We start from the raw sequence: 27,081 nt of genomic DNA on the forward strand, positions 1-27,081 counted from the left end.
ATCACGTGGAGGAGGATGCAGATGTTGTATTGAGTAGAGTGTCTTGGAGTGTGTTTATGTCTAGTCACTCCTGGAAGTGATAGGAAAGGAGAACATGGTAAAAGTGTTTGGGGTAAGTTAAATACTTACCTGACAATGATAGATAAAACTGGGAATAGTTTTGTCTCACCAAGCCCAAAATCAGCTAATAGGTCTTGAAAACACTGAAGACAAATTGCTGAAGATCTGATATACTTAGAAGTGTGTCAGTGTAAAGAAAATTCTATCTTAGAAGTTGCACTGAAAGACAGGGTCCTGTGAGAGCCTTTTTGTTACTTGAATAAATAAATATAAAGGAATATTATAGACAAGCAGGAGGGCAGGAAAATAACTTCAGGCTTACCTACAGAAGTACAATACAAGACATGTGGGCTGTTACCCTTTTTAAAATGACAAACAGGGCATTTAATCATAGTAACCCTATGTACACGTTGATTCCAGTTCTCTTTGCAGCTTTGCCTTTTATCTTCCAGAACCTTCCTCCTGGAATGCAGTGTGAGAGAGGTGCGAGTTGCTGTAGCCACTATCCTTGAAAAAACCCTCGACAGTGCCTTGCTTTATCAGGAGAAGGTCAGTGACACCTCATCACCAGTGATCCTGTTGGTTGTCTCCACCTCATGGCTCTTGCTGTGTTTGCAGACAGTGCTGCGTGATTTGTAAATGCCATGGGGAAAGGCTCTTGTCTTGACCATGTTTTCTTGATCTTCATTTCTTGAATAGCTTAATGCTTGTCTGTTCCTGTCCTAGGTGGTATCATGCTGCTGTCATTCTCAGAATTTAAGTTCAAAGTATTACTTAAACAATTCTGCCTGTGTTATAAACTGGTATCACATATTCTCCTAATAGTTTGGAAACGGTGTTTGCTCAAGATTTATTATTTTTCTGATTCCAGAAATCAGCTTGATTTTTAACCAGTTCTCCTTCCTCACTTAGCCTACAGCAGTAGAAACTTGAGTTATCTCATTAAGTAGGATTGGTTTTAAAGGTTTAATTTTCTATTAGAAAATCTTGGCAAGGAAGTTTGGGAAGTGCGGTTTTGTTCCGTTTTGCTGATCTTAATATTTTAGGGAAGCCGTCATTTGTAGAATGCTAGAGATTTACCTATTTCCCTTGGGATTCCTGAACCATACTTTGTATGAAGAGAACTCACAAGTGTTACCTGTGTTCTCGTGTGTGCCTGTAGGTTGTCAGTGAGGGCTTGGACAACTCTTTACATTTGAATTAATCATTTCTTTTCCACAGTTAAAAACTCTACATCAATTACTGGAGGTGCTACTTGCTCTGCTGGATAAAGATGTACCTGAAAACTGTAAAAACTGTGCTCAGTACTTTTTGCTATTCAATAACTTTGTACAGAAGGTAAGAAACCATTGCTTTTTCATGCTGTTTTAATTTTAAAGGATAATAGCAAAGCAGTCATCCATATTCGTAGAAGGTTTAAGCAGCACAGTGAAACTCTTACAGAGCTTTAGCAGAGTATTCTTTTTATTCCTTTTTTGAAAGGGGAATGCTTTAAGCACTAGATTAGAATAAAATCACACAAAAATATACCAGCAGAGTGTACTAATTCAAGATGTCATTTCCAGAGTCTGAATAGGAAATAAAATCTAGTGTTCATGGGTTTGCCCTATAGGAGGCAGAACAACTGCATAGACATGACCGTTTATGCCAGTATGGCTTCTCTCTGTTCTCCTGTTCTTTTTCCTTTTTAATGTAACATTTAGCTTGCATATACTGATTCTTATGCAATCTATGCAATGTGCTCTATGCATTTTATGCAACGTGCTCTGTATAATGAGAGGGCTTTTCAAAGGTGTGACTTACTGATCTGTATGATCATCTATTTCATTTTTTAGAGTGGAAAATGCAGTGTTTAGCCTATGCAATTTACTCTTGTTCCCTCGAGCTACACAGGAATGTAACTTCTTCTTATTGTCCATATAGCAGGGTATAAGGGCTAGCAGTCTTCTTCTCAGACACTCTGCTTTGAGGCACATGATCAACTTCCTCCTTGGCCCCAACCGACAGAGTAATCAGGTAAAGTTTACGTAGCATGTGTTGTGCTGTGGTTTGTCATTTCGATGGGTTTATGTTGCTTAAATTAGGGATAAATGCTTTTCAGGTGGTAGCATAGACTAATCCTTGGATTATTCTGTAAACTTCATGCCAGTGTTAGTCTACCTGTGCATAGTTAGCATGGAAACAGCAATTTTGGCAGAAGTGAGCATCATGTTTCTGATAACGACAAAATTTTCATCATCTTCCAAGTATTAGAACATGGTGATGGACTGTTAAGGACATTGCTTTGCTTTAAGTTAGCAGAAGATGACTAAACCAGCCGATAAACAGTTAATGAAACATCTCTTTCATCTTAAACAGAATCGCAGGTGGAGTTCAGCCCAAGCACGTGAGTTTGGATATCTTCACAATACTGTAGCACTTCTTGTTTTGCACTCTGATGTCTCCTCGCAAAGAAATGTTGGTAAGAACTAGGATTTTGCCTTCTGGTGGCTTTGTATTTCAGTTCCTTTAACTGGGAATAACTTAGTGAAGAAAATACAATAACCTTGAATGTAAGGCAGTAATGGTTAGCATGTGTTTAATTACTTTTCATTTTGCTGTAAAAGTACCAAGGGGCTGTGGCAAACAGATAGTATTACAGGAACTCGGGGAGAGAAGCTTGTGGAAATCCTGATAGTGACATTATTGTGCCTTCTCCCCTCTCCTATATGCCTAAAAGGTCTTTCCTGAGACTAAGCTGATGAATAGCAAGACATGAAATACTCTCCTAGGTGTTTCTCCAGAGGCAGAAATTTCTAGATAAAGATAATAAAGGAATAAGTTGAGATCATCAGTTTCCTGAAGGAGAAATTTCAAGTTGACTTTTTAAAAGAGTAACTTAATTTCTTTTTAGAGTTAAAAGTTTCTGTAGTTGGAGGCAGTCAAAAATCATAAAGTAAAAGAAGAATGATAAAACATTCTGAATCTTGATTGTGCAACAGTGATAGGGAGTAAAACTAAAGCTCAAAGTACTGATAGTAAATAGGAGCATTTTGCTTTGACCTTCTTGCAGTTCATTTGCTGATGTTGTCACTGAAGTAAATGACACTTCAGGTGTGTTAGAGATTACTTGGAACAGTATCATACAAGCTGTCAGGGGGTTGAGGTGAATGTTATTAGAGACCCTAATGATGCCAAATGAGCAGCAGTGTCTTTTTAAGGTGTGTAGAACAAACTAATTTATTAGTGGATTGTTTTTGTATTTGCTGTTATAGCTCCTGGTCTCTTTAAGCAGCGTCCACCTCTAAGCATCACTGCTTCAGGTCCGCTTTTGACTCTGCATGAAGAAGTGGAAGCCTTGTTATTCCTGTCTGAGGGAAAACCATACTTAATGGAGGTATCTGTTCTAAATTCTGCCCAGCTTGAACCTACAAGTTGGTCTGATCTGATTTGTTTGACGTATCCTTACATGAAAACACTGATATTAATATTAAAAAGCAGCCAGCTGGAGAGTGTGTGGTTATTATTTTGAGCCTAAACAAGAAGGCACTTCTGGTTTCTTCTTGACCCCTTCTTATTCTAATATATCCCTAAGCTTAGGGGTCTGGTTTGGGAGATTACAAAGACAGCAAAGGCAGCTGAACATATTTTGCAAGTGCCCATGCCTTCAGTTACCATCTCAGCCTCAGGAACTAACCTGAATTGCTCTGAGTTACTGGGTCATGCTTGACCCAGGCCTTTAGAGATGAGCAGCAGGAGCTGAATAGAGTGTTCTGAGGGCAGAGCTTCAGCTCACTGCACCATGTGGCGCTAGGAGAAGAAGCTGCATCCTTCTTGGAAAAGACTAACATTCTATTACAAACTTACTTTAAAATAATTATATGGCTGTGTCTGAAGTTGTTTGCACTTTTCCCTTAGGTGATGTATGCATTACGAGAGCTAACTGGTTCTCTGTCAGTTCTCATTGAGATGGTGGTGTATTGCTGCTTCTGCAATGAGCACTTTTCCTTTACCGTGCTACACTTCATCAAGGTAGGGAAATAATCAAGATAAGCTTTTTGCTTATCCGTTTTTACTCAGCACATTCCAAGTATTTCTTTTAGGCTTTAATCATACTGTGTCTTGTAGGTTATAATGACACTGGAATCAGTACAGTTTGTTGGATTTGGGAGGGAGGGTGTTGGTGGATTTGGGGGGTTTTAGGTTTTTATTGCTTAAAACTGTAAAGCTGTCTTGTAATTCTTTGTGTCATCAACATACTTTGCAATCTAAGTAACTACATTTTTTACATGCAGACTCAGCTAGAAACTGCTCCACCTCATGAACTGAAAAACATATTCCAGTTACTCCATGAGATACTGGTAGGTGAAGGGGAAAGACTTGTACAGAATAGATACTGTATCAGTGCATAATGAGAAGAGTCAGGACTGCACTGGTCATTTCAGCATCCACATATCTCTTAATTCTTCCGTTTGGAATTTTTAGTACTTTTAAGTTAATGTCTTGATAATTCAGTGATAAATGAAACGTCAAAAGTCTTTCTTGTTTTTTTTCATATTGAGGTGGTTTAAACCATTCCATAGAATAAATACAGGGATCACATACAGCTTACTTTGATCTTTTCTTTCCTAACAGGTTATTGAAGACCCATTACAAGTAGAGCGCATCAAATTTGCCTTTGAAACTGAAAATGGATTAATAGGCAAGTAAGCCAGTGGGTGAACACTCCTGTCTCCTACTGACCTTGTGGTGATGATGGTTCATACCATCTCCTAGTTTCTAATCCTTCTGAACTGTTCTACTTTTCAGAGAAAACAACACGTTTGAGTTAGCCACCACTGCTCTAAGAAAACCCAAAATAAGCATTAGAATATTGTAATAATGGCAAAGTGGAAAGGAATTTAACTAGGAAAAATGAATTCTCTGCAGCAGCAGCAGTCAGTGAACCCAGAGAGAAATGGTACTTACGTACTTAAAAGACGTTAGCAACAGAACTAACTCATCTGAGTAAGAAGCAGGTCAGGGTGTATACATAAGGGCTGGAGGGAAGTACCTTGGATTAACGTAACAGAGTAGCTTTATGAATCCTGTAACCCTTAAAATTTAGGTTTTATTTTCTATGTATCTCAAGAAATTACCAATCTTTTTTGTTTTGTCAGCATCCTCATTACTATAAAAAGAAACTAGTTCAGCATGGAAGGATGAAAATATTACTAAATGCAGGATAGACTCATAATCTAACAAGTGGCTCCCATTGGTTGCTGTTCATACAAAGTACTGTCTCTCTATTTGATACAGCAACTTTACTGGAGTTACTAAAGCATTCAAAAGCAACAGAAAAGTCCCAGAAGTGATGAGATCTTAGTTCATGTGAATCTGGAGAAAAGGCTTTTGTGTGCAAGAGAAAGGTGGGGTGGCCACATGGTGCTCAAAAAGCACCTCTGATAAAGTAATTCAGTTTGGATACCTTTTTCAGAGCTGTTTGGATGAGGAACTGCTTCAGATTGTGGCTTTCACCTGATTTTGGATTCTGTTTCCCTGAGAAGGAGTATTTAGCTTTGTTCTTTATTTCTTTCTTATACTTCTATAGTCTTCTGTTTAGTAATTTCCCTGTATGACTGATAGAAGAGAATATGTAGCAATAAAAGAGAATAGCTAAGTGGGTATTTTATTTCTGGGTAAATTGGTCCCACTTGGACCAATTCTATTCTGTAACTTGGGCAATGCGTGACCATTTTTTCCTCTGCACAGGAAAGGTGCAATTATTCAATTGGGGTTTTATGGTGAAGGCTTCAAGAACTAACCTGAATTCTGGGTGTGGAAGTTGCACATTTACCTTGCAGTTTCCTTGCAACAGCAAGGAACAGCATCCAGTCTCCCTGCACTCACAATGGACTGTAACCAATCCATCACATTGGCTAGTTTTACTTCCAGAAAGGAAATCAGTAAATAATAGTTTTCTGTGGTCCTCAACAGGGTATTTGTGCATAATTTGCAGTACACCATTGCTGTAATTTTAACTGTCTGCTGTGCTTCAGCACCAATAAAACTGACAATTGGCAGTTCCCTAGTAATTATTTGCCCACTTTAGAGGTTTCACTACAATGTTCTTCCCTGAGTGCTATGGACAGAGCAACTTCTGCATGGCAAATCTGATTGTGACAACTCTGTGGAAACCTTTGTGCTTCTCCTCACTCAATTCTGTTAAAAGATGTGGGAATTCATGGTATAGAAAACTTCCTGGAAGGAATGGCCTGGGGTTTTGCCAGAGTCTCCGTAGAAGAGTTTCATGGCTTTTGAATGCTGCTATCCTTGTTTGTGTGAGGCAGCTGTAAACATTCTTCTAGCTATGCAAATTCTGATCCAGGTGGAAGCTGGTGATCTGGTCTGTTTATGTGGGTTTCAGGCAGTATTTTTTTCCCTTCAGATAGATGTAACCATAGTGATTATCTAATATAGAATGGATTATAGGGGAAGAACTGCATTAGGAGAGAACTGTTTAAAATTCAGGTACTGCATTTGAAAGAATTACTGCATTTTCACTTTGATCTATTTTTAATCCAATAGAGTTGTGGAAGTACTCGAAACTGGCAGCAATACAGCAGTGTTTAACACAGATACTCATGCTAACATCTGTAAAGTAATTTCTGCCACCCAAGTTAAAATTTTGGGTTCATCTTTGTTATGCTTTCAGCCTGGCTGGTACACAGGAATCTGAATTGTGGTTTCTAATCTGTGTGTTTCTTCTCCCCTCCCAGCCTTGATGCACCACAGCAACCACATAGACAGCAGCCGTTGTTACCAGTGTGTAAAGTTTCTTGTTACTTTGGCTCAGAAGTGAGTAATATGAGTTTTGGAGTTTAACTTTATCCCTACCTTAGCCCCCTCTGGAACTATTTAGGCTGCTACTCTTTCTGCTTTTTATCAGCTTTATCTTGTGTTACTGTGATAGAAGTGGTGCTCAAAGGTCTTGATAGTACACGTGTCAGTATGAAGTGGAATCTGTAATGATTAGTACCTGAGATGGATTTCTCATATAACAAATGTTAATTGCTGTTCATAAAGGCAAAGGTCAGCTACATTCTGTAGAGTAGGAGCCTAGCATTAAGGCCAAGATAAATATAAGGTGACTGTCCCATACTTTGAAATATCAAGATTCCTAAATTCTCTGTTTAGAACTTGGCTTATGCCCCAGTAATGCATAGTTCTGAAATATGTGAATCTTTGTAGCATACTACTCAGTGTAAACTTTACTGGGTATTATTGCTCTTGCTAACTCAGTAACAGGGCTGTGCGGTTCAAGACAGAATTTGCAGTGATAACAGTGCATGCAGAGGGCAGCAGCACAAAGACAAAGAAGTCTTTGCATTTCGTTTTTAGGTTTGCCAGAATGCCTTGTTCATGACTAATGAATATCATTCCCGTTTCCAAGGTGCCCTACAGCAAAAGATTACTTCAAGGAGAATTCCCACCATTGGAGTTGGGCTGTGCAGTGGCTACAGAAGAAGGTAATTTGGCTGTAACTTTACAGAGAAACTGTCACTTGTTTGAAATGAGAATTAGGAAATCTCCATCCTCTATATGATTCTGAGATGACTCTAAAGACAAAGTACAAGCCCCTTCATTATTTACAAGGACAGTTTGGATGCAATTAAATCTGATGGCGTGTAAGAACATCAGTAAGGCCCCATGTGTTTCAGGCATAAATGCGTGTATCATGAATAAAACCAAGTGTGAATGGTTGTAATGATTATTCGTTACCATGTGGGGAAGCTTTCAGTGCCACTGTATTCATGCTGAAAGATTTCACTTCAAAAAGCAGTCTTCCTTTGCCTGTGTGTTGATGCAAGAGAATGCGTAAATGAGTGGATTCCTTACGGAGTCATTGCAGCTTTGCACAAAACAGCTGTTGACACATACAGCTTTTTCCTCCCACATGTGTAGTTTTTGTTCCTGGTAACTCTAATAAGTGCCCAAGGACACTTTGGAAACATAAAGCTCAGATGTGTCTGCAGTCAAGCAGGGCCATGCTTAGTCTCGCGGCACTGCATGTACAGCACAATAACATCCCAGCTCCAGGCTGATTCCTGTCCTGACAGCTGCCAGCAGGCAGATGTTGGATACATGAACACCTACTGTACTGAACACGGGAAGCAGAATTAGTGGGATGCTTGCAGTGCAGCTGGCACAACCTGTTGCCACTCTTGAAACACAGTGCACTGTGATGGCTGGATAGTCCTGCTGTACCCATTTTTACTTCCTACTAGCTCATATAAACCCTGAATCCACCAGTTCTCAGCTGACACCCAGTAACTTGCACACGTGTACAGTTGCCACATAAAGGGAGTTGGTTGCTAGTTTTCAGCTGAGGGGCAGTAGCCTCTCTGACCATTCTGGCATGCATTAAAAGTGCATGCTTGTTCTTGCCCCAGATCTCCAGCTCATTGCTAATGGATTCAGAAAGCTTGCTCCACACTCGTTAGTTCTCTCACAAGTGGATGAGGCTTTACACATGTAGAGCTCATATAGCAATTTTGTGGTTATCTTGCCTTTTTATGCAGATGTCTGAACATTATTGGGCTCCACAGAGTAACGTATCCAATGAAACATCAACTGCAAAAACCTTCCAGCGCACTATTTCAGCACAGGTATGTGTCACTGTGAGGAGATGATGTTAAACTTGGGTTATTTCCTTTTTTGCTTTTCAGTCAGCATCTTTGGTTTTGGCAACTTTAGCATATTCCAGTGCACTTAAGACCATTCTTCCTTTAGAAGGCCAGACCCTGGGCTTATTCCTGGAAAAACTCAACTGCTGAGTGATGTTAGTCAATACCTCCCAATTACCTGTGGTGACTCAGCCGTCTCATACAGCAGCTGTATTGTTTCAGAATCAACTTTAAGAACAAAATATATTATGAAATGAAGGTGTGACCATGGCTCATTACACTGTTTTGGACTTTTCCCAACCCAGGACACCCTGGCCTATGCCACAGCCCTGCTAAACGAGAAAGATCAGTCTGGAAGCAGTAATGGGTCAGAAAGTAGTCCAGCCAACGAGAATGGGGAGAGGCATTTGCAGCAGGTAACAATCAAATGAAGGCATGTTTATCTTCTGTTGCATTGCTTTGTTAGACAGCTTGATCCTGGGGATTGGGTCAGAACCATCACTGAATGTGGACACAGTAGCCATGTACCTTACAAAAGTAATGTGCCATATCTTTCTCTCCCCATCCCTTGTGTGTATTGAAAGGGCTCAGAGTCTCCTATGATGATTGGTGAGCCTAAAAGTGACCTTGACGATGTTGACCCATAGAGGATACCTATGAACACAAGAACAGCTCCACTCAAAACATTTAATGCCCGGTACCTACTGAAACTGGAGTCCCGTTGCTTATGCCATTAGAACAGTCTGGAAGAGATGTGGCTTTGTAGGATCGGAGGCGATGCTGGAGGAGGTGGTTTCCCTGAAAGCTAAAACCATTCTTTAGCCATGAAGGCTTCAGGTCAATAAATGCTCTAGAAAACTGCATCTTCGCCTGCAGTAGCTTTATGACAGTCCAGACACCGAAAACAGTTTGTCAAGAAGATTTTCTCAAGTACACAAACAATAGTGGTTGAATTTTTATGTGAACATTAAATGAGTGAATGTAAAACTGTTGCTTTTCTGTGATGCTGCAAAACAAAATCCTTCTTTTGGTTTTTATACAGGAAAACAAGAAAAAGAACAAAAGCAAACAGGTTGCCCTTACGTATGGAGGGCAAATTTTTAATCTTTCTGATGATATTGAATAGGAATATTCCAATTTCTGTAAAGATGTGTGATGACTTACATTTCATTGTAAAATATTAGCTGAAGAATGGGTTTACATAAGGACTTCTCTATTTAATATGTCTCCCTGCTAATTTGTAAAGCTCATGTTGAGAAGGCTCAGCAAGATTGCTCTGTAAAGAGTGATCCAAACACAATGGCTTGGTCAAGGAGCTCTGGAACGGGTCATGTTTTCTGTTACCCTTCCAAAACCACAGGCAATTGGGAAGGGCCATAAAAGTGAAGCTTTGTGCTGTAGGTATACAAGTCTTTATTATTAAAGGTCGATTTAAAGAAGAAGAAAAAAGTTAATGAGTACTTCAAAAGAAAAAAAAAAGCACTTTAAGATGGAATTCTGTTACAGTTTTACTCATTAAATTTTTTTACCCTTTGGAGACATATTGAATAAAACACAGTCTGGGTCATGGATCTGCAATCACTTGCTTGTGCTTTGAAATTACTGAGAAAGTTGGTATTGGTTGTATATGATGAATAATTCCTTGAGTGAGTTGGAGACACTGTCGTGCAGGTTTTATAGCAATTTTAACACGGGGAAAGAATGATTTGGCTTTGTTTGTATATTTTTCACTTGACCAGGCAACGTTTAAAACACCACAGCTCTTTTCGTTTGTTCAGCAACAACTGGAAACCAGTTGGGACGATTCGAGCACAGTTTTGTTTTCCATGTCAAGTGCAGTTCAGTGATTTCTGGCTCTGGATATAAGCTTCTTTTTGTGCCATATAGCTCTTCATCTGTTGTACATTTTGCGTTTGTCGCATTTTCTGCACTGCTTTTTGCCTTTATTTATGGATTCTGCCTTACTTTAAAAGAAAAATTCTAGGAACAAACATGCACAGAAATGGGGGACATCTTAAGGAGTGCCTGGGTACCTCCAGAATAGAGAAATTTGCCAAGTTAAAGGCACAACCAGCCAAAAAGTGCCTTTTTCTTTTCCTTTTTACATACCGCTGCTGAAACCAGCAGCAGCAGACAGCTTTTCACTCCTGTGCACTAATATTGAAATTAACCAGTCATTTCACTGTTGGAAGTAACCATTGGATCTGATTCCAGCTGTACAGCTTTATAACTTATTGCGGGTCAAGGGAGCCATTGTCATCAATTGTACGTGCAAAAGAAGGAAGGGTGGCATTGTAGTGAACCTCTCACTTTCTTTTCCCAAACCATGTCTTCATAGACACGTGGCAGAGTTAGCGTTTTATAGATGTTTCTGATCATGTGCTGGAACATTTGAAATGTGATGTTTGCAGTTCATTTTGGATAACTCATTTCTCAGCAGAGAACCCCTCTTCCTTCCCTCCCTACCCCTAATACTGTGTTAATGGGTCATCACGAGAAGTGAGTACACAGCGGTGATGGAAGAAGCTGGTCATGTTCCTAAGGGTTGGCACCACTTGTCCCTTCAGGTTCCTGTTATTTCCTATGGAAACAACGTCCTCGATTCACCACGGGCCCCAGGGGAGCACTGCTAAGAGAATTGCATCAGGATGGCTCATCACCACTGTATACTTGAAACCAATACAAACTTTTTCATGGTTCTGCTCACGCTTGTACAAAGTCAATGGTTATAATTTGCAATAAGATGATACTTGGTCCATTATTTTTTGTTTCCAGCTGCTGTCATTTGAACCTGCTGAAGATTATTTTTTGGAAAATAGAGTTCAACAAAACTAGTTTTTGTGTAAATTGTGATGCATTTCTATGTTGTAATTTTTACTGCCAATCTTTTTGGATGAAAATGTTTTTATACAGCTTACACAATGTTCAGTGAAGAGCAGCCACAGCCTGCCTGTGAGCGTTTGGGAGATACTGTCCAATTCATACATACAGACATTTGGCACTGGAAAAAATAGGCAGTCTTGATGAACAGTCTTGGGATTCCTGGTCAATGGAATAAAGTTATTCTTTTCACAGAAAACTAGTGTAATCTTTAGACTACGCACACACTTCTATGCTGTTGTCTTGGTGATCCTCTTATCTTGAGACCTCTTAAGCCAGTCCTGCAGATGATAAGCTCTGAGAGGTGGTTGTGATTCCCATTTTGGTTCCTGCCCAGAGTAAATCAAAGCAGCTGAGTGGCCCCCAGAGCTGTATAACCTTATGCCATGGCATGTTCAGGTGCCCTGTAAGATTTGTATCTGTGTGCAGTTGCTTCTCCTGACCTTCTTAGCAGAGTGCTTTACCACACTTGTTGTCATGGATTAGACTGCCTGTTATGTGTCAGATACTAAGATTTGCAGGTGAGCTGGGCTTTAATTAATGCTGCCTCCTGGTGTGAGGTGCTGAACGCTGAACGTGCAGCAGTGCCACAGTGCCCTGCTCACTTATGCTGCCTTCATAAGCAAAACTAGGAGCTCAGAAAAGGCTGTCATCAAGGCTCTGCCTTTGTCTTCCACCCTAAGGACAAAGACTTCTGTTTCAAGCAGAGCCCAGCCTGTGCTCTTCAGTCATGGGAGCATGGACTGTTATTGCAAACTGTGTTGACAGGACTATCTGCAGCATCCCTGAGCTTCGGGCTGCCTTTTCCTGCCTGGAGAGGCTTTTCTGCCTACCCACATACACAATACTAAGCAAGAGTTGTTGATCTTCTGACAGTGTTTTCTTCCATCAGGCTTATGCATGCTTATGCTAAGCTGCAAAAGCTCTGCCTGGCTTATTGTGTGTGGAATGTGCTCACGGCTTGTGCTGGGAGCAGGCAGCAGCATCCTCCCCTCTCGCAGGGACGTCAGCAGAGGTGAGATACCTGATGTGTGTTTTGAGAGGTTTAAGCACTAGTAAGTCTGTTGAGAAATTACCAGCTGTGTCAGTGCCCCTCAGGAGCTCTTGTAACATCCCTTATTCTTTTCCACCTCTTTGTGCAGAATTCAGATTATAGCTGGTGAAATTATGGGCTGTAATTATATGCATATTATATAATTACATGATTGGAGTAAGGCTGGGCTCTTGCCATCTTGAGGTAACAAGTTAGAAATCATTGCGACCTCTCAAAGAGCAGGGCTTCCTACTGGGTCTCTGTCTCCTCTTGCCAGATGAAGCTGGAGTAATGATCCGTAAGGGTGGTTTTGATGGGGGAAAAATGCCCACCCCCGAATAGCCATAGTTTGACAGGTTAACCTGGTGCTTTAGTTTTACATCTCTCCTCAGGTAACACCACACTAATTATATATTGCAGTACCAGGAGGCTGCTAATCACTGAAAACAAAGTGAGCCCAGCTTTGGTGGCTTCTGCTACTGCTGAGCCTATCTCTGCTGCTGTGCATCTTGGAGCTTCTGTGCGTTATCTTCTTCATGGGGCTTAGATGCTTGTCGAGTGAAGCCCAATGTTAAGCAACAGCAACAAGAAGCACAAGGGCATGTTCACAAAAGCTGGGTCATGGTTTGTTTCCGTAACTGGAAGCTCTTCCCACTGTTCTCTTCTTGCATGTGCATGGGGCAGCACGGCTCAGCCCCTGGGCTCTGCACCAGTCCTAGAGCCAACAGGAGGTTGCCCATGCTGTCTGCACTGACCTCTGAGGGGGCCACTGGTCACCCAGGGGCACTTAATAGCCCAGGCGGGGATCAGGGCTCGTTCTGGGGTAGCAGCATCCCTGCCTGGTAGTGTCACCCCCCCTTGCACACTGCTTCCCCATGGGGTGTACATGGAGCCACACAACGGATCGGATCTACTGAGCACTGGTCTGTGGATTTTATTTTAAAAAGACGTTTATAAAATGTTTATTTATAAAATTCCAAATAAATATTGAAGATACAAACATAAAAACCACGCTGTTCTGAGAGCTTTCTGTTCTTGCTTGTCTTTTAAAGGAATTACAGCCACTTCAGGCTGTCTCGGGAAGACCTGAAAGGGAAACTGTTAAAGCAAAGCAGAACACCAACAGATCATTGCCTTAAGAACAAAATACCCCACTACCAAAGCAGTAGCTGACTGTAGCAATGCAGATTCAAATCTAATCAAACAAGCAGACTGGTTAAACTAGAGCCCTTCCACTTGACGAAAAAGCAATCAATTCTCCTAGGTAGGTGGGTAAGCAATTACAAAACTGTCCCAAAATAGCTAAACTATGATTGTCGAGGGGCAGAGTGGCATTGACTTATGTGCAATGAGCAACTAAGGAGAAAGAAAGGAGCAATCCTCACCACGGGATTGTTGTTTTCAAGCTAGAGGGGTTTGTCATGCTGGGTGATAATGCAGACAGCTTTGAGATGGCTCATACAGTTGGGGTGACGTGGGAAGGATGCTGGGATCACTCCTGGGATGCAGCAGGGCCACAAAGGGGCTGCTCGGAGACCTCTTACAAAGGCATCCCGGGGCTCAGCCCTGCTCTGCAAGAGGGTGATGAGCTTGTACCCCACCATGACAGCAGCCCAAGCATGGAGGTTGCCAGCAGCTCAGAGCTGGGAAGGCTCTGACCTGGGTGCTGATGGTCCAGCCCTGCCCTGCTGGGCACGTGTCTCCAGCTCAGCCCATCCCTGCTGCCGGCTGCGGCAGCAAATGGCAATGACCACAGCGGTACTGCTGCCAGGGACACTGGCTGCCACGCAGGCATCATCCACGGCGTAGGCTCCCATGGTACCCAGGCTCTGGGAATGGGCATTGCAGCCCGTCAGCGTCCAGCCGGCGTCACAGGACACAGTCACCTAACGGGGGAGAAGAGGTCATCTCCATGGTCAGGAAAGGGGCAGGGTCTGCCTGTCCCTCATGGTCCTCAGGATGATGTAGCCAGTGTCACACTGAGCAATCCCTGCTGGGGTTGTCCCAGTACAGGTCAGCAACTGGGGACACTGATTGGGGTGGCTGCAATAAGATGCTAAAGCCAACCCAAACCCCCATCAGGGCAGCAGCAGGACAAGCAGAGATGAGGACACCATTAGAGAGGAGCATGCACCATCCTTAAACAGGCGAGAACCAGGTTAGATATAAGGAAGTTCTTTACTATGAAGGTGCTGAGGCGCTGGCACAGGGTGCCCAGAGAAGCTGTGGCTGCCCCATCCCTGGCAGTGTTCAAGGCCAGGTTGGACACAGGGGCTTGGAGCAAGCTGCTCCAGTGGAAGGTGTCCCTGCCTGTGGCAGGGGTTGGAACTGGGTGAGCTTTAAGGTCCCTTCCAACCCAAACCATTCCAAGGTTCCATGATTCTATCCCTACCTTCTCCACAGCATCCAGGGATGTGTGCTCCTTCACCCGGCACTCCAGGCTGGCAGCAGGGCAGCACAAGGCATGCGCCATCACCTCCATCCTGCTGGTGCAATGTGTGGGCTCACTCTCCAGCCCTGCAACAGGTCTGCCACTGTCACCCAGTGCTGCGAGGGGCGAGTGGAAACTGCACCCTGTGAGAGGGGAGCAGCTGTCAGCAAGGGGTGGCAGTGCCAGCATCCCAGTGCTGCATCACCAAAGGATGTTCCCACTGAACAGCCTTCCACACCTCCATGCATGCGGTACACATCCCCCTTCCGCATCATCCCAGCTCCCAGACCCACCCTTTACCCCCAGCTCCCAAAGCTATTCAGGAAGAACCCCCGTGGCCATCAGGCTGTAAGCTCGAGGGTCTGTTACCGGTCAGCACGTGGTCCCTCGGGGAGCAGCCGGCCCCTTCAGCCACCATGGAGCTGGCGTTGATGTGGCACTTGTCCCTAGGCCATGTGCAGCACCGGGCGATGGCATAGACACCCTGGCCCCAGAAAGCATTGTGTGCCACGCACTGCTTCTGCCCGTCCTTCTCCTATGGCAGTGGCAGCACAGCATCACCGGGGTGCCGGGGGAGCTGGGGACACCCCTCTGAGGCCAGCAGGCACCCCAGGGCCAAGTCCCCACACGCTGTGCTCACCTCCATGTGCTCGCCCAGCCTCCTGCCGCTGCGGGAGAAGCTGGAGCAGCTGAGCATCTCCTCGGAGCCGGTGCAGTGAGCCACGGCCTTGGCATGCCGGGTGAGCCCCGAGCGCGCTGACCACACTGAGCGGCAGTACAGCTGCTCCTCTGCAATGGGAACACAGGGGCAGTGCACCTGCAGCAGCACCCTGCACCCAGCCGGGCTGCCAGGTCTACCCCTGCCCTCTGCATGGAGCTGTGCTTGGGTTCAGCCATGCCTGGCACAGCTCAGTGAGGAATGTGCCCTGCCATAGAATCATAGAATGGTTTGAGTTGGAAAGGACCTTAAGGTCACCCAGTTCCAGCACCCTGCCATGGGCAGGGACACCTTGCATTAAACCATATTACCCTGCTTTCACCCACGTGTTTCTTTTCCTGCACACAGCAGGAGTGAGGTCTTTACCTGCACCCAGACGGGTGGGCAGCCCAGCCACACTGTTGGGAGTCTGGAGCTGCTGCTCCTCAGGGAACCAGGCCACATCCATGACATTCTTGGTGGCGAAGTGCAGGAGGCGCTGCCGGAGCTCAGCAAGGCTCAGCTGGGGCTCGGCGCTGAGCAGCATGGCAGCAATGCCTGCAGAGATCCCGGGGGTCACAGTGAGCACCAGGGGCCACAATAGCCCTGAGCAGCACAACTGAAGAGGGACAGGAGAAGGAATCACTGCAACTCATTACCAGCACACATGGGATGTGGGAGCTCCTGCCCAACCCAAGGCACTATAACACTCAAAGGTGTCCCCAGCACAGGCAGGGACACGTGCCCAGGACCAGCAAGTGGAGGGCCAGCCCTGCTGCCACCCTGCAGCCCAGCTCACCCGCCACATGCGCAGCTGCCTGTGACGTCCCACTCTGTGCCATGAAGCACGTGCTGCAGTCACTGGAAGCACCGATGATGTCGTCCCCCGGTGCAAACAGGTCCACGCAGCGGCCAAAGTTGGTGCCCAGGGTGCCGATGGAGGCGGGTTGGTCCTCACTGTTGGTGGCACCGACTGTGATGACCTGCCAGGGCAGAGACAGAGGGAGATGTGGGTAGGATGGGGGTTGGAACAACCTGCTCTAGTGGAAGCTGTCCCTGCCTATGGCAGGGGGTTGGAGCTGGATGAGCTTTAAGGTCCCTTCCAACCTCAGCTGACTTGGACAAGCCCGGGGACCCCCACAGCCTGTACCTCTGGCTCGGATGCTGGGGAGTACAGGCAGGCATCATCCTTGTAGTTACCGGCAGCCGCAATCAGCACCACCCCGATCCGTGCCATCCGCTGGCAGCCGGCATTGAGCACACGGCTGTAGGCACCGGCGAAGGGCAGCACCACCACCAGCGGTGCGTAGGGCTGAGCCTCCATCGCTGCCTTGATGAACTCCAGGCCTGGGAGGGACAAGAGGAGGGATGGGAACCATCACAGGATGGGGATGAGGCGGGGGGAGAGCACCCATGACTCACCGATGAGGGTCCCGCTGACCGTGCCCTTCCCCTGGCAGTTCAGCACACGGAGGCTGCGGATGTTGGCTCCTGTGGCCACGCCGGCATCGCGCCCGCCCAGCACCCCGGCCATGTGTGTCCCGTGGCTGTCACACTTGCCGGCCTGGGGCAGGAAACACGGGTTTAACACCTCTGCTCATCCCATCAAAGCAGGTTTGCAACCGCACAGAGTCCTCCCCAACCCCAACCCATCCCTTGCACTTTGCACCAGCTAAATCCTGCTGTAGAATAAATCCTTATGGATGGGGATACAGGGAGCCTTCCCCAGGGCTGTGCTCCCACTGGGCTCCTTAATGCAAGCAGTGATAAAGCCATGCAATGCAGCACTAGTATCCACTACAGGGCACAGGCCCTGGCCCCAGGTGTGGGGTGGACCTCAATTCCCTCTTACAACGACACCCTGACATGCAGCCATGCACCCCAAAACTGCTTTCCCCAGACTCAGCCACAGCTCCAAACTGAGGTCTCAACATCCCCCAGGACCACAGCTCCTGCTCCTGCATGTCCTGCCCGGCATTTTGCCACAAGCCAAGTGTCTCTCTTGTCCTGGGAAGCCCCACAGACCCCATCAGGATTTAGTGGGTGCAGGGCAATGCACTTGCCAGGCTGTGGCACCTCGGTGCTCACCTGCCTATGGAAGCGGGTGCCATCCTCCTCTGGGACGTTCTCGAAGTCAGTCACCAGCACCCTGCCCTCGATCTCCCGGTGGCTGCTCTGCACACTGGTGTCCAGCAGGTAAATCTCCACCAGGTCACCTTTATCTACCAGGGACACAGCCCGGGGTGGGGAGAGGGAGGAAACCACCACCACAGTCAGCTCAGTTCAGCTGGGATGCTCCCAAAACACAGCTCCAGACCCGCAGGGGGATATCCCTGTGGTTCTCTTCCCCATGCCCCAGCGCTTACTGGGAGGGCTGTAGACACTCGAGCCGGGCTGCGGCGGCACGATCCTGCCCAGGTTCCAGGGGATGCTCTGTGCAAAGACGTACGCATCCTCCTCGACGTACTCCACATGCGGCAGCTTCAGCGCCTGCGGGAGGAGCCCCAGCGCCCTGCGTGGTGACCACAACTCCTACACCCCCTTACCCTGGACCTTCCACCCTCCCCGCCGCCGCACGCACCATGTCCAGCACATCGCTGCTCATCTTCACCAGGAAGGCGGGCAGGAGGTGGAAGATGTGCAGCAGCTCGCTCAGGTACCCTCGCCGAGCCGCCCGCGCCTGCAGCCTCCGAGCCGTGCCCCGCACCTCGGCCCCGCCGCTGCCGGCCCGCAGCACCACCACGTACCGCCCGGGCAGCCGCCACGCCGCCTGCGGGGACACAGCGCTTAGGTCCGGGCTCACACACACACACACCCGCAGCCGCTCCCCCCACCTCCCTCTCGCTTCACCTTAGCGGCGCGGTGGAAAGCGGCGGGTCCCGGCGGGGCGGCCCCGACGGCCGCTGCCTCCTCCTCGGCCTCCCCCAGCGCCCGCACCAGCTCCTCCGCCAGCTCCGCGGCCGCCCGCGCCAGCAGCAGCGCCAGCAGCAGCGCCAGCGCCCGCGGGGCCATGCCCGCAGCCCGGCCCGACGCCCGCAGAGCGGCGGAGCCCCCGCGCTCCCAGCGCGGCCGCCGCTTTGCCCGGCTCGGCTCGGCTCGGCGGGGCGGGGATCACGCCACCGCCGCCGGCCCCATCGGCCCACCCGGGCGGGTTAACCATTAACGGGAAGGGGGGGCTCTTTCCCCGGGGTGAGGGGTCCCCCGGGGCCGCAGTGCCCCGAAGGGAGCTCAGCGCAGGCACCCAGGGACTATTTTCAGAAGGCTTTTATGTGCCTCTCGCTGGGTTACTTCAGAGGTAAATTTCCATGGAAGCCTCTAATCCCGTTTGGGCATTTTTTTACACACTCGTCACGCAGAGCAAGCATTGGGGGTGAGGTTGGTGCTTTCCCAGGGCTCTTCACCACTGCTTCCACCTCTCTGTCTCCCAGTGCCAGGCTCCCATGGGGCCCCGCTATCCCTGGTGACCTTCAGCAAAGCCCTTCCCACTCCCTGCTTTCGAGGGAAATGGGGATTTAGGGGGATTTATTAGCCGTTTATAAGCTCCTCGAAGGTTATGTGTTTTATATGGATGTATATGCTTTATATGGATGTGTACATGTTTTATATGGACGCATATAAATGTAAATGTTTTATATGGATGTAAATGCTTTACATGGATGTATATGTTTTACAATTATGTGCATGGTTTATATGCATTTATATGTTTTATATGGGTGTGTATGGCTTTAAACTGATGATGGAGGACAGATTTAGGTTAGATATAAGGAACAAGCTCTTCCCTGTGAGGGTGCCGAGTCGCTGGCACAGGGTGCCCAGAGAAGCTGTGGCTGCCCCATCCCTGGCAGTGTTCAAGGCCAGGTTGGACACAGGGGCTTGGAGCAAGCTGCTCTAGTGGAAGGTGTCCCTGCCTGTGGCAGGGGTTGGAACTGGATGAGCTTTAAGGTCCCTTCCAACCCAAACCATTCAATGATTCTATGACACCCTCAGGGCAGCTGCACACTGGGGAGCCCCATTTCGAGGGGGACAGTCTCCTGCTCCATACAGAGTTGCTCACTTTCTTTTTGCACAGGGAACAAGCCATTCCCAAGGGATAGATAGAGAGAGCCCAGAAGGTGGATGAAGGTTGCAAAGCCTCCCCCAGCCCTGCACATACCCTCACATGATGAGCCACCTGGGGAGGTCTTGGCATGAATACCCAGCCCCAATGCCTGTGCAGGGGGTGTGAGGGATGTCCAGCCCCGCAGCCCACTGGAAGGAGGGGATATCTGCAGAAATACTGTATTTTTAACAAAAATATACTCAGAAATTGTCCCTTGTAGAAAAGAGAGCTGATTGATTGCCGTCCTGGCACACAGGGTCGCTACTCGAAGCGATTCCTGCTGCTGCAGAGAGCAGTGATACCCTCCAGCTGTGCCTGTGTCCTCTGGAAGGGGAAGGAAGAAGAGAGCAGAAAAGGCAACAGAGGAGATCCCAACAAGGGCAAAAAGGCCCTAAATCCCCTGGTGCTCTCCAGCACGGGGGGGGGCGGGGGTGGAGGGGTCCTTCACAGAGGGTAGGGTGATGCTGGGATGGGAAGCTCCCGAGGCAAAATATACAACACTTGCATTCCTGAGGTTTAGGGCAATTTAGTGCAATCCCGTACTTTCAGATAACGTTCAGAGCCGTAACTCAGAGGTAGCTTTGCACCAGCCGGGAATCGAACCCGGGTCGCAAGAATGGGAATCTTGCATGATACCACTACACCACTGGTGCGCTGCGATGCTGACACCCTGGTCTCGGCTGAGCAGCACCGACAGCGACAGCAGCGGAACCTCTTTCCTTTCCTGTTCCTATCCTGTCCCCATCCCGTTCCTGTTCCGTCCCCCAGTGAGGTCCCGGCCACAGCTGCGGTCCTGGGGGTTGCATGGCCCGTCCCTGCCCGTGTCCCTGCAGCGGGCGGGCGGGCGGCGGGGCCCTGCGCCTCTCGGAGCTCTAATGCCATGCAGGAATGTCCCGCTTCTCACAATGTTTAACCTCCATCCCAGCTGAACACTTCGGCTCCGGCAACCTCTGCTCTGGGGTCATCCCAGCCGTAGGCCAGGCAGGGATGCTTCACGGGGGATGCGGGGACCCAAATCCCGGGGACTCCAGGGGGTTGGGGATGCTCCTGTCCCCATCCCAGCCCTCTCCCCTGCTCCTCCCCAATTAAAAGCTTTGGCAAATGAAGTTTCCTTGGCCATAAGCAGTAGAATCCCAGGAGAGGAGATGGGCAGAAGCTCTATACACGGCTCCCACCCTCAACACGAGCAGAGCAGCATCCTGCCCCAGGCACCCTCCAGACATCCATGAGCATCCCTGCAGCCGTCATGTTCCTCCCCATGCCGGGAAGGACAGGCAGGAGTCGAGCAAGGTTAAACAGTTGGGTAACGCTTCCTCTCGGGCAGCTGCTCCCAATCCAGCCGGCAATGTTTAGCAAACACCTTCGCTCCCCACCCTCCTGTTGCCCATAAACACCTGAGAGCATGGGGTGCTGCCTGCCCTTTTCCCCTTGGCACTGCAGTGATGTGGAGGGAAGCTGCAGGAGCACCAGGAAGGAGCGAGGATCCAAGCAAAGCAGTTTCTTCCAGAGCCCTGGGTGGTATCCCGGGTGCAGGAAAGGATGGGAAGCGTTGCTTCCACAGCTCCCATCCTCCATTCCCATAAGGTGCCAGGGGACAGCTCTGTCCCTGCCTTTGGGCTCATTAATCCACATAAATTTGCTGAATCATAGATTCAAATAGGTTGGAAAAGCCCTTTAAGCTCATCCAGTCCAACCATTCCCCTGCACTGAGGCCTCGTCTCCATGGTGTGTGAACACTTGCAGGGATGGTGACTGCAGCTCTGCCCTGGGCAGCCTGTTCCAGTGCCTGAGCAACCTCTGGGGAAAGAACTGTTCCTAACATTCAGTCTAAACCTGCCCTGGTGCAGCTTGAGGCCCTTTCCTCTTGTCTCATCCCTTGTTCCTTGGGAGCAGAGAGCAGCCACTCCTGGATCCATCCTCCTGCCAGGCAGCTGTAGGGACCAATAAGGTCCCCCCTGAGCCTTATCCTCTCCACACTGAACCCCCCAGGTCCCTCAGCCATTCCCCATCACACTGTGCTCCAGGCCCTGCACCAGCTCCATTGCCCTTCCCTGGCCCCGCTCAATGTCTCTCTTGCAGTGAGAGGCCCAGAACTGCACACAGGATTCGAGGCACTGAAGCCCTGCTCCACCAGCAGATGAGTGCGCTCCCAAACCCCCTGGGGCTGCAGCATCCACCCCAGCGATCCCAGAACAGGGCGAGGGACTCAGCATCCCGGCACTGTTGGATCCACTGATGCTTTGATCCGAGCGCAGCCGCTCTGCAGAGGCTCAGCCAAGCAGATCCCCACGGCCCCAGCAGCAGAAGGGAAGGGCAGGCAGAGGTCACAGCTCTCACTGCTGGCTGTGTGCTGCCAACAGGCTGGCCCACATCACCCTCTCCCAGCATGAAGGCTGCTGCTGCAGGGCTCTCAGGATCTGATTTTAATTCCAAGAGGCTTTAATGGGTGGGAAAAAGTCTTTTTGGCCATCTCTGCCTCACAAAGCCTGCCTGGGGTGAGCACACCTTTACCCACCTGCACACCAATCCCGTTTCAAACAGCAAGGCTGATGCTTTCCCTTCCCAAGCACATTATTTGGCCCAGATCCTGCCCAGCCCAGTGTTCACCTGTCCACCCAATGGGTTCCAGAAGGATGTGGCCACGCTCTCCTTGGGCTCTGACCAGTGGCATCCTCCCAAGCATCTGGGTGGGCACAAGAGATGCAGCACGACACAGGAGTCTGTGGGCTCCTCCACACTGCAGGTACTGCTCTTTTGGGGGGGGCAACCCAAGCCCCTTTCTTCCAGACTGTGACATCTGTGTCCCCTCCATGAGCTGAGTCCATGTCAAGCATCCGTTCCCTCCAAGAAATCAGTTTTCAGGCTCAAAAAGGCAATCGTTATCCTTGAGCAGAGCATCCGGCTCCTCCGGGAGCCCATAATAGAGGTCATCCTCCTCTGCTGTGCCTTTATGGGGGTGCTGTGCCCCCACCGGGGTGCAGCCAGAGCGGGTGGATGGTGGGGTCCTGCCCCGTGGCACGGGGCTGCTGGGCACGGAGCCCTCCAGTGATGGCGTGTCCATGTCCTCCAGGAGGGATGCCAGCGGTGCGGGCCCCAGCGCCGGCCGGGATGGGCTGCAGGAGCAGGGAGATGAGGGGTTGCACTAAACACAGCTGGAGACAGGGGCTGCTGGACCAGCAGCATGGTCCCAGCATCACCAGTCCCCTTAACGGGTGGCTGGGGCCCTATCTCAGCCCCCAGTGCCTGCCTTTATGGGGATAACCTGCCTGCAGGTTCCTCCTTCTCCCCATGGGATGAAGCAGTGATTCCCTTCACATGCTGTGCCAGGGAGAAAGCAGAGCTTCCCATCCCAGCTGTAGCTGTGCTTTGGTAGAGGAGGTGTTCAAGTCTTCAATCCCAGTGCTGAATGTGGCTCCCATTGCCTGCAAAGCACTTTTGGGACTTCCCAACCCAATGTAGGAGCATGATAAGTGGCATCTGATCTGAAGGACATGTACTGAGCATCTCATTTCTGTCTATGTCTGACCAGGAACTTGGGATTTATTCCAGTGAGGGGCATTGTTTGTATTTATATTTATAAATTGAAATAAAAGCAAAATGCAATCTGCAACCAAAGGCAATCCAGATCTCCTCCCAGTAAATAACCTGGTGCTGAGGCTCCCCATGGGCTGAGGCACCATCAAGGCAGGGCTGGTACTCCAAGGGGGTCAATGATGTGCAAGCAGCAAAGACCCCTCTTCCTCCTCTCTCTCCCTCCACACCAGAGGTCCCACCCCCCCCACTTTCACCCCCCAGTCCCACCTCTGCATGCCGATCCCATGAGCATCACGTACCAGCTGCTGGATGCTGCTTCCAGCCGAGGGGACAGCTCTTTGGGGGGCTCACCGGTGCCCCCCAGCTCCTGGTGCACCTCTGCTCTGGCCTGCAGGGCCAGCTGGGAGCAGGAGCGGGCTCTGTGTGGGGCAGGGGGGAGCAGGGCCGAGCCCACCCCCTGGCTCTGGACCTGCTCATAGGAGGGCAGGCTTCTCTCATAGGCACTGCTGGCCTCTTGCTTGGTGCAGGATGCGAGCAAGCTGCGGGTGAAGGAGGGACAGGGGGTGATGAGCAGGACATGGACCCCTATGGAGATGCTCAGGGACATGAACACAAAACACCAGCAAGTGCTTTAGGGGCCAGCAAGGCCACATCACAGCAGCAGAGCCAGCGAGTCCTTGCAGGTGGTACCCACAAGAGCACATCCGGATGCTTTGAACCCCTCAGCATCACTCCGGCTCCAGCCCTGGGGGTTCATCCATCCCTTGCCCCCCCCCCCGGGGCCCCTGCCTGCCATCCTTTGCTGCAATAGGTGCAGCTGTCCCCAGTGCCAGTGAGCTCGGACAATGCCCTTGGCCCCGAGGGCACACAGATAGCGTGTGTACCGATGGAAACCCCTGCCAAAAGGAAACCCGGGGCAGGGTGCTGGGACCTACCGGGTGTCCTTGTCCAGCAGCACGATGGGTTTGTGCTCCAGGAACCGCTCAGCCTCGAGGTCCACAGGGATGAAGGTTATCTGGGGGGGAAAGAAATGCATTGCCCAGGGGGCTGTGATGGGCATCACAGGGACCCTTGGCCCTTGTTAGCACTAAAAGGGACCGTGTCCCTTCAGGACAGTGTCCCTTCCGCTCGAATTTGTCCTTTTCCCAACACACTTGCTTGGAAATGGTTTTTTTTTTCAGGAAATCAATGAGGATTGAATGAACCCAGCACAGCCCTGCTCCCAGCACCCTGTCCCCAGCAGGGTCATATGTGTCCCTGAGCCATGGGGGGTCCCAGGGCCCATAGGGGACAGCACCAAGGGTGCCCTGTCCTTGAGCCCTGAGCATGGTGACAAAGCCACTTCTCCCTCCTCACTGGGGCTGAGCTTGGCTTTGGGGAGAGCTGGGGTCAGCTTCACCCTGGTCAATGGGGACCCAGCCGGTCTCAGGGGTCCCATTTGGTCCTGGGCTCCCCTGTGCCACCCCACAATTTGGGGTGCAGCCATGGGCCACCCGGCAGCTCCCAGGTGAGTGCACAGCCTCTCCTTGGGAAAGCCTTTCCTGCCAGCCCCATGTCCTAGGGCAGGGATGCTTGGCTGCTCTGCTGTGCCCTCTGCCAAGGAGACCCACAGGTGAGGGCTGTGCTCGGGGGCCAGGACCCTCTGGCATCCATGGCCACCACAGCCCCTTCTTTGGGAGCCCACCAAGGCCCTGATCCCCATGGGGGGAGCAGCATTCGGGGGGTTGCATGGGAGAGATGAACATGAGATGATTTCCTTGGGCTTCTTCCCCACTGCCTGCTTGGGATTGAAGCCCCAGGCTTGGGGAGATGCAGGGGTACAGGGGCTGAGGGAGCGGGGCTGCATCCTGCAGACATCAGCAGGGAGGTGCACGAGCCTCCAACACCAACACTTTCCCTTCTGGATCACTCACATTTCCCCTGGGATTTGCCTCTATCCCAGCCAATGGATGGAAAAACCAAAGCACAACCCAAGGCTACAAACCCAAACCCCAAACCCAGCTGAGCCCTCCAGCCCCCCCGATGCGCACGGAGACAGGATGGACCCTACCTTCGGGTAGCACTGGCACATGCTCCAGGTGATGCCCACAGCCACCAGCAGCACACCCAGGGCACAGAAGGTGATGTAGATCTGGGGCTTCTCCACACTCATGATGAACATCCCTGTCATCACCAGGAAGAATCCCAGGATGATGAACCCGTAGCGAAAGGTCTTCTCCTCGGCCATGGGTGGCAGAAGCAGGCGAGGATTGATGCCGGGAAGCCTGTTGGGCTGCAGGTGCTGAGCACACCTCCGGGATGGGAAGGCAAGGAGAGGTTTCCTGCTCCGGAGGCTGCGGATCAGCTGCAGGCTGAGCCGGGTCCTGCCCAGGGCTGAGCCAGCCAGTTCCTAACGGGTTTGTAATGAATGCAAACACGGAGCCGCCGTTCACACTCCAGTGGAGCCGCCCGGCACGTGTCCAGGTAACCTTCCCTGCGGACACACGTGGATGGACCCCGCGCCTTGGGAAGGGATGGGGAGGGAGAGGGGGGCATGGAGGGTGGCTGGGCCCAAGGGGACTTTCCCAGCTCTGGGGGCTGGAGCTGGGCTGGGGCATAAATCAGAGCTGGCAGAGCCCCAAGTAATGAGAGCTGGCAGGGCCCCAAATAAAGGGATGCAGGATGTATTCCAGGGCTGCGGGGCTGCAGCAGGGAAGGAAGGAGTGCTCCGGGGTCTGTATGGAGGCTGGTGGGTTGGGACCAGGTGCTGGGGAGCCAGGTGCTGTGAAGGGGAGGCTAAAGCCAGGGAAGGGTGGAATGGGGTTGGTCCCCCTGTTCTGTGAGAACAGAGGGTCCATGTGCCCTGTGTTTGCTTAGGATGGAGCTGGAGCATTAAAAGGTGTCCCCTTCACACCACACATCCAACAGCCGACAGTGGTGGTGGATTTAATTCCCCTTCATTTTGAACCCTTGCTTGCTGCCCACATGGGAGCACATGGACCTGGCTTGGGAAAAGCAATCTATTGTATCCTAAGGAATGTTTTATGTTGGCTGTGGCAGCTCATTACTCTGGTGGGATGGAGCAACCATCAGCAGCCCCCGGGGCAGTTGTCCATTCATATAATCCCAGACTGGTTTGGGTTGGAAGGGACCTTAAAACTCACCCAGTTCCAACCCCTGCCACAGGCAGGGACACCTTCCACTGGAGCAGCTTGCTCCAAGCCCTGTGTCCAACCTGGCCTTGAGCACTGCCAGGGATGGGGCAGCCACAGCTCCTCTGGGCACCCTGTGCCAGTGCATCAGCATCCTCACAGGGAAGAGCTTGTGCCTAAGAGCTCAGCTCAGTCTCCCAGTTCACTTTGAGCCCATTGCCCCTGTCCTATCCCTGTTATTTGTATTTTAATCACCAAAATAAGGAGAAATAACCTTTCCTCTGGGCAATGCTGCACACCCGCCCGTGATGGGCAGGGAGGGGGCTGCGCCCTGCACTCAGGTGTCTTCATGGGATGCTGCCTGAAATACCAAGTGCACTCGGATGCTCTGAACACGCACACGAGCCACTGCACATCTCCAAACCAAATGAAGCGATGCGTGGGAAGTCAGCGTGCAGGGAAAGCAAGGTGGAAGGGATGGACGGCTGGAAGGGGCACTGCAAAGGTGCAGGAGCAAACGGGGCAGCACGGAGCCGGTTTTCCTCTGCCAGATTCCTTGTGTGTTGCTGCA

The 27,081-nt window shown here is 49.8% G+C and overlaps 3 protein-coding genes and 1 non-coding gene across 5 annotated transcripts in view; 1 reads left to right on the plus strand and 3 right to left on the minus strand.

Annotated features, from left to right (window-relative positions):
- The window catches only part of USP24 (ubiquitin specific peptidase 24), a 68,049-nt gene extending 56,265 nt beyond the window's left edge, over positions 1–11,784 (plus strand). For both annotated transcript variants that reach the window (XM_034063444.1, XM_034063445.1), the window contains 13 exons: positions 513–609; positions 1,282–1,398; positions 1,984–2,076; positions 2,419–2,521; positions 3,315–3,436; positions 3,958–4,071; positions 4,335–4,400; positions 4,675–4,741; positions 6,798–6,876; positions 7,472–7,547; positions 8,601–8,687; positions 9,011–9,121; positions 9,290–11,784. In XM_034063444.1, coding sequence (XP_033919335.1) covers positions 513–609; positions 1,282–1,398; positions 1,984–2,076; positions 2,419–2,521; positions 3,315–3,436; positions 3,958–4,071; positions 4,335–4,400; positions 4,675–4,741; positions 6,798–6,876; positions 7,472–7,547; positions 8,601–8,687; positions 9,011–9,121; positions 9,290–9,352 — 1,195 coding nt within the window. In that variant the 3' untranslated portion in view covers positions 9,353–11,784. The remainder of the gene's footprint in view (positions 1–512; positions 610–1,281; positions 1,399–1,983; positions 2,077–2,418; positions 2,522–3,314; positions 3,437–3,957; positions 4,072–4,334; positions 4,401–4,674; positions 4,742–6,797; positions 6,877–7,471; positions 7,548–8,600; positions 8,688–9,010; positions 9,122–9,289) is intronic.
- A 1,760-nt stretch (positions 11,785–13,544) lies between these two features.
- On the minus strand, positions 13,545–18,758 carry PCSK9 (proprotein convertase subtilisin/kexin type 9). The gene is made up of 12 exons (XM_034063446.1): positions 18,597–18,758; positions 18,328–18,516; positions 18,113–18,236; positions 17,835–17,968; positions 17,169–17,310; positions 16,897–17,093; positions 16,546–16,729; positions 16,134–16,304; positions 15,690–15,838; positions 15,419–15,584; positions 15,011–15,192; positions 13,545–14,504 (listed from the first exon to the last, which is right to left on the minus strand). Exons 1-12 carry the CDS (start codon positions 18,756–18,758, stop codon positions 14,256–14,258), a joined length of 2,049 nt encoding a protein of 682 aa, XP_033919337.1. The 3' UTR covers positions 13,545–14,255.
- A 1,669-nt stretch (positions 18,759–20,427) lies between these two features.
- On the minus strand, positions 20,428–20,498 carry TRNAG-CCC (transfer RNA glycine (anticodon CCC)). Its single transcript has one exon. It is a non-coding gene; the product is annotated as a tRNA-Gly (tRNA).
- A 2,198-nt stretch (positions 20,499–22,696) lies between these two features.
- BSND (barttin CLCNK type accessory subunit beta) lies at positions 22,697–25,606 on the minus strand. Its single transcript, XM_005151155.2, has 4 exons — positions 25,430–25,606; positions 24,315–24,394; positions 23,679–23,918; positions 22,697–22,958 (listed from the first exon to the last, which is right to left on the minus strand). The coding sequence occupies exons 1-4, from the start codon at positions 25,604–25,606 to the stop codon at positions 22,697–22,699; spliced, it is 759 nt and encodes a 252-aa protein (XP_005151212.2).
- Between the last annotated feature and the right edge of the window lie 1,475 nt (positions 25,607–27,081).

The sequence above is a fragment of the Melopsittacus undulatus genome, chromosome 6 (genome assembly GCF_012275295.1).
Source record: "Melopsittacus undulatus isolate bMelUnd1 chromosome 6, bMelUnd1.mat.Z, whole genome shotgun sequence".
NCBI lineage: Eukaryota > Metazoa > Chordata > Aves > Psittaciformes > Psittaculidae > Melopsittacus > Melopsittacus undulatus.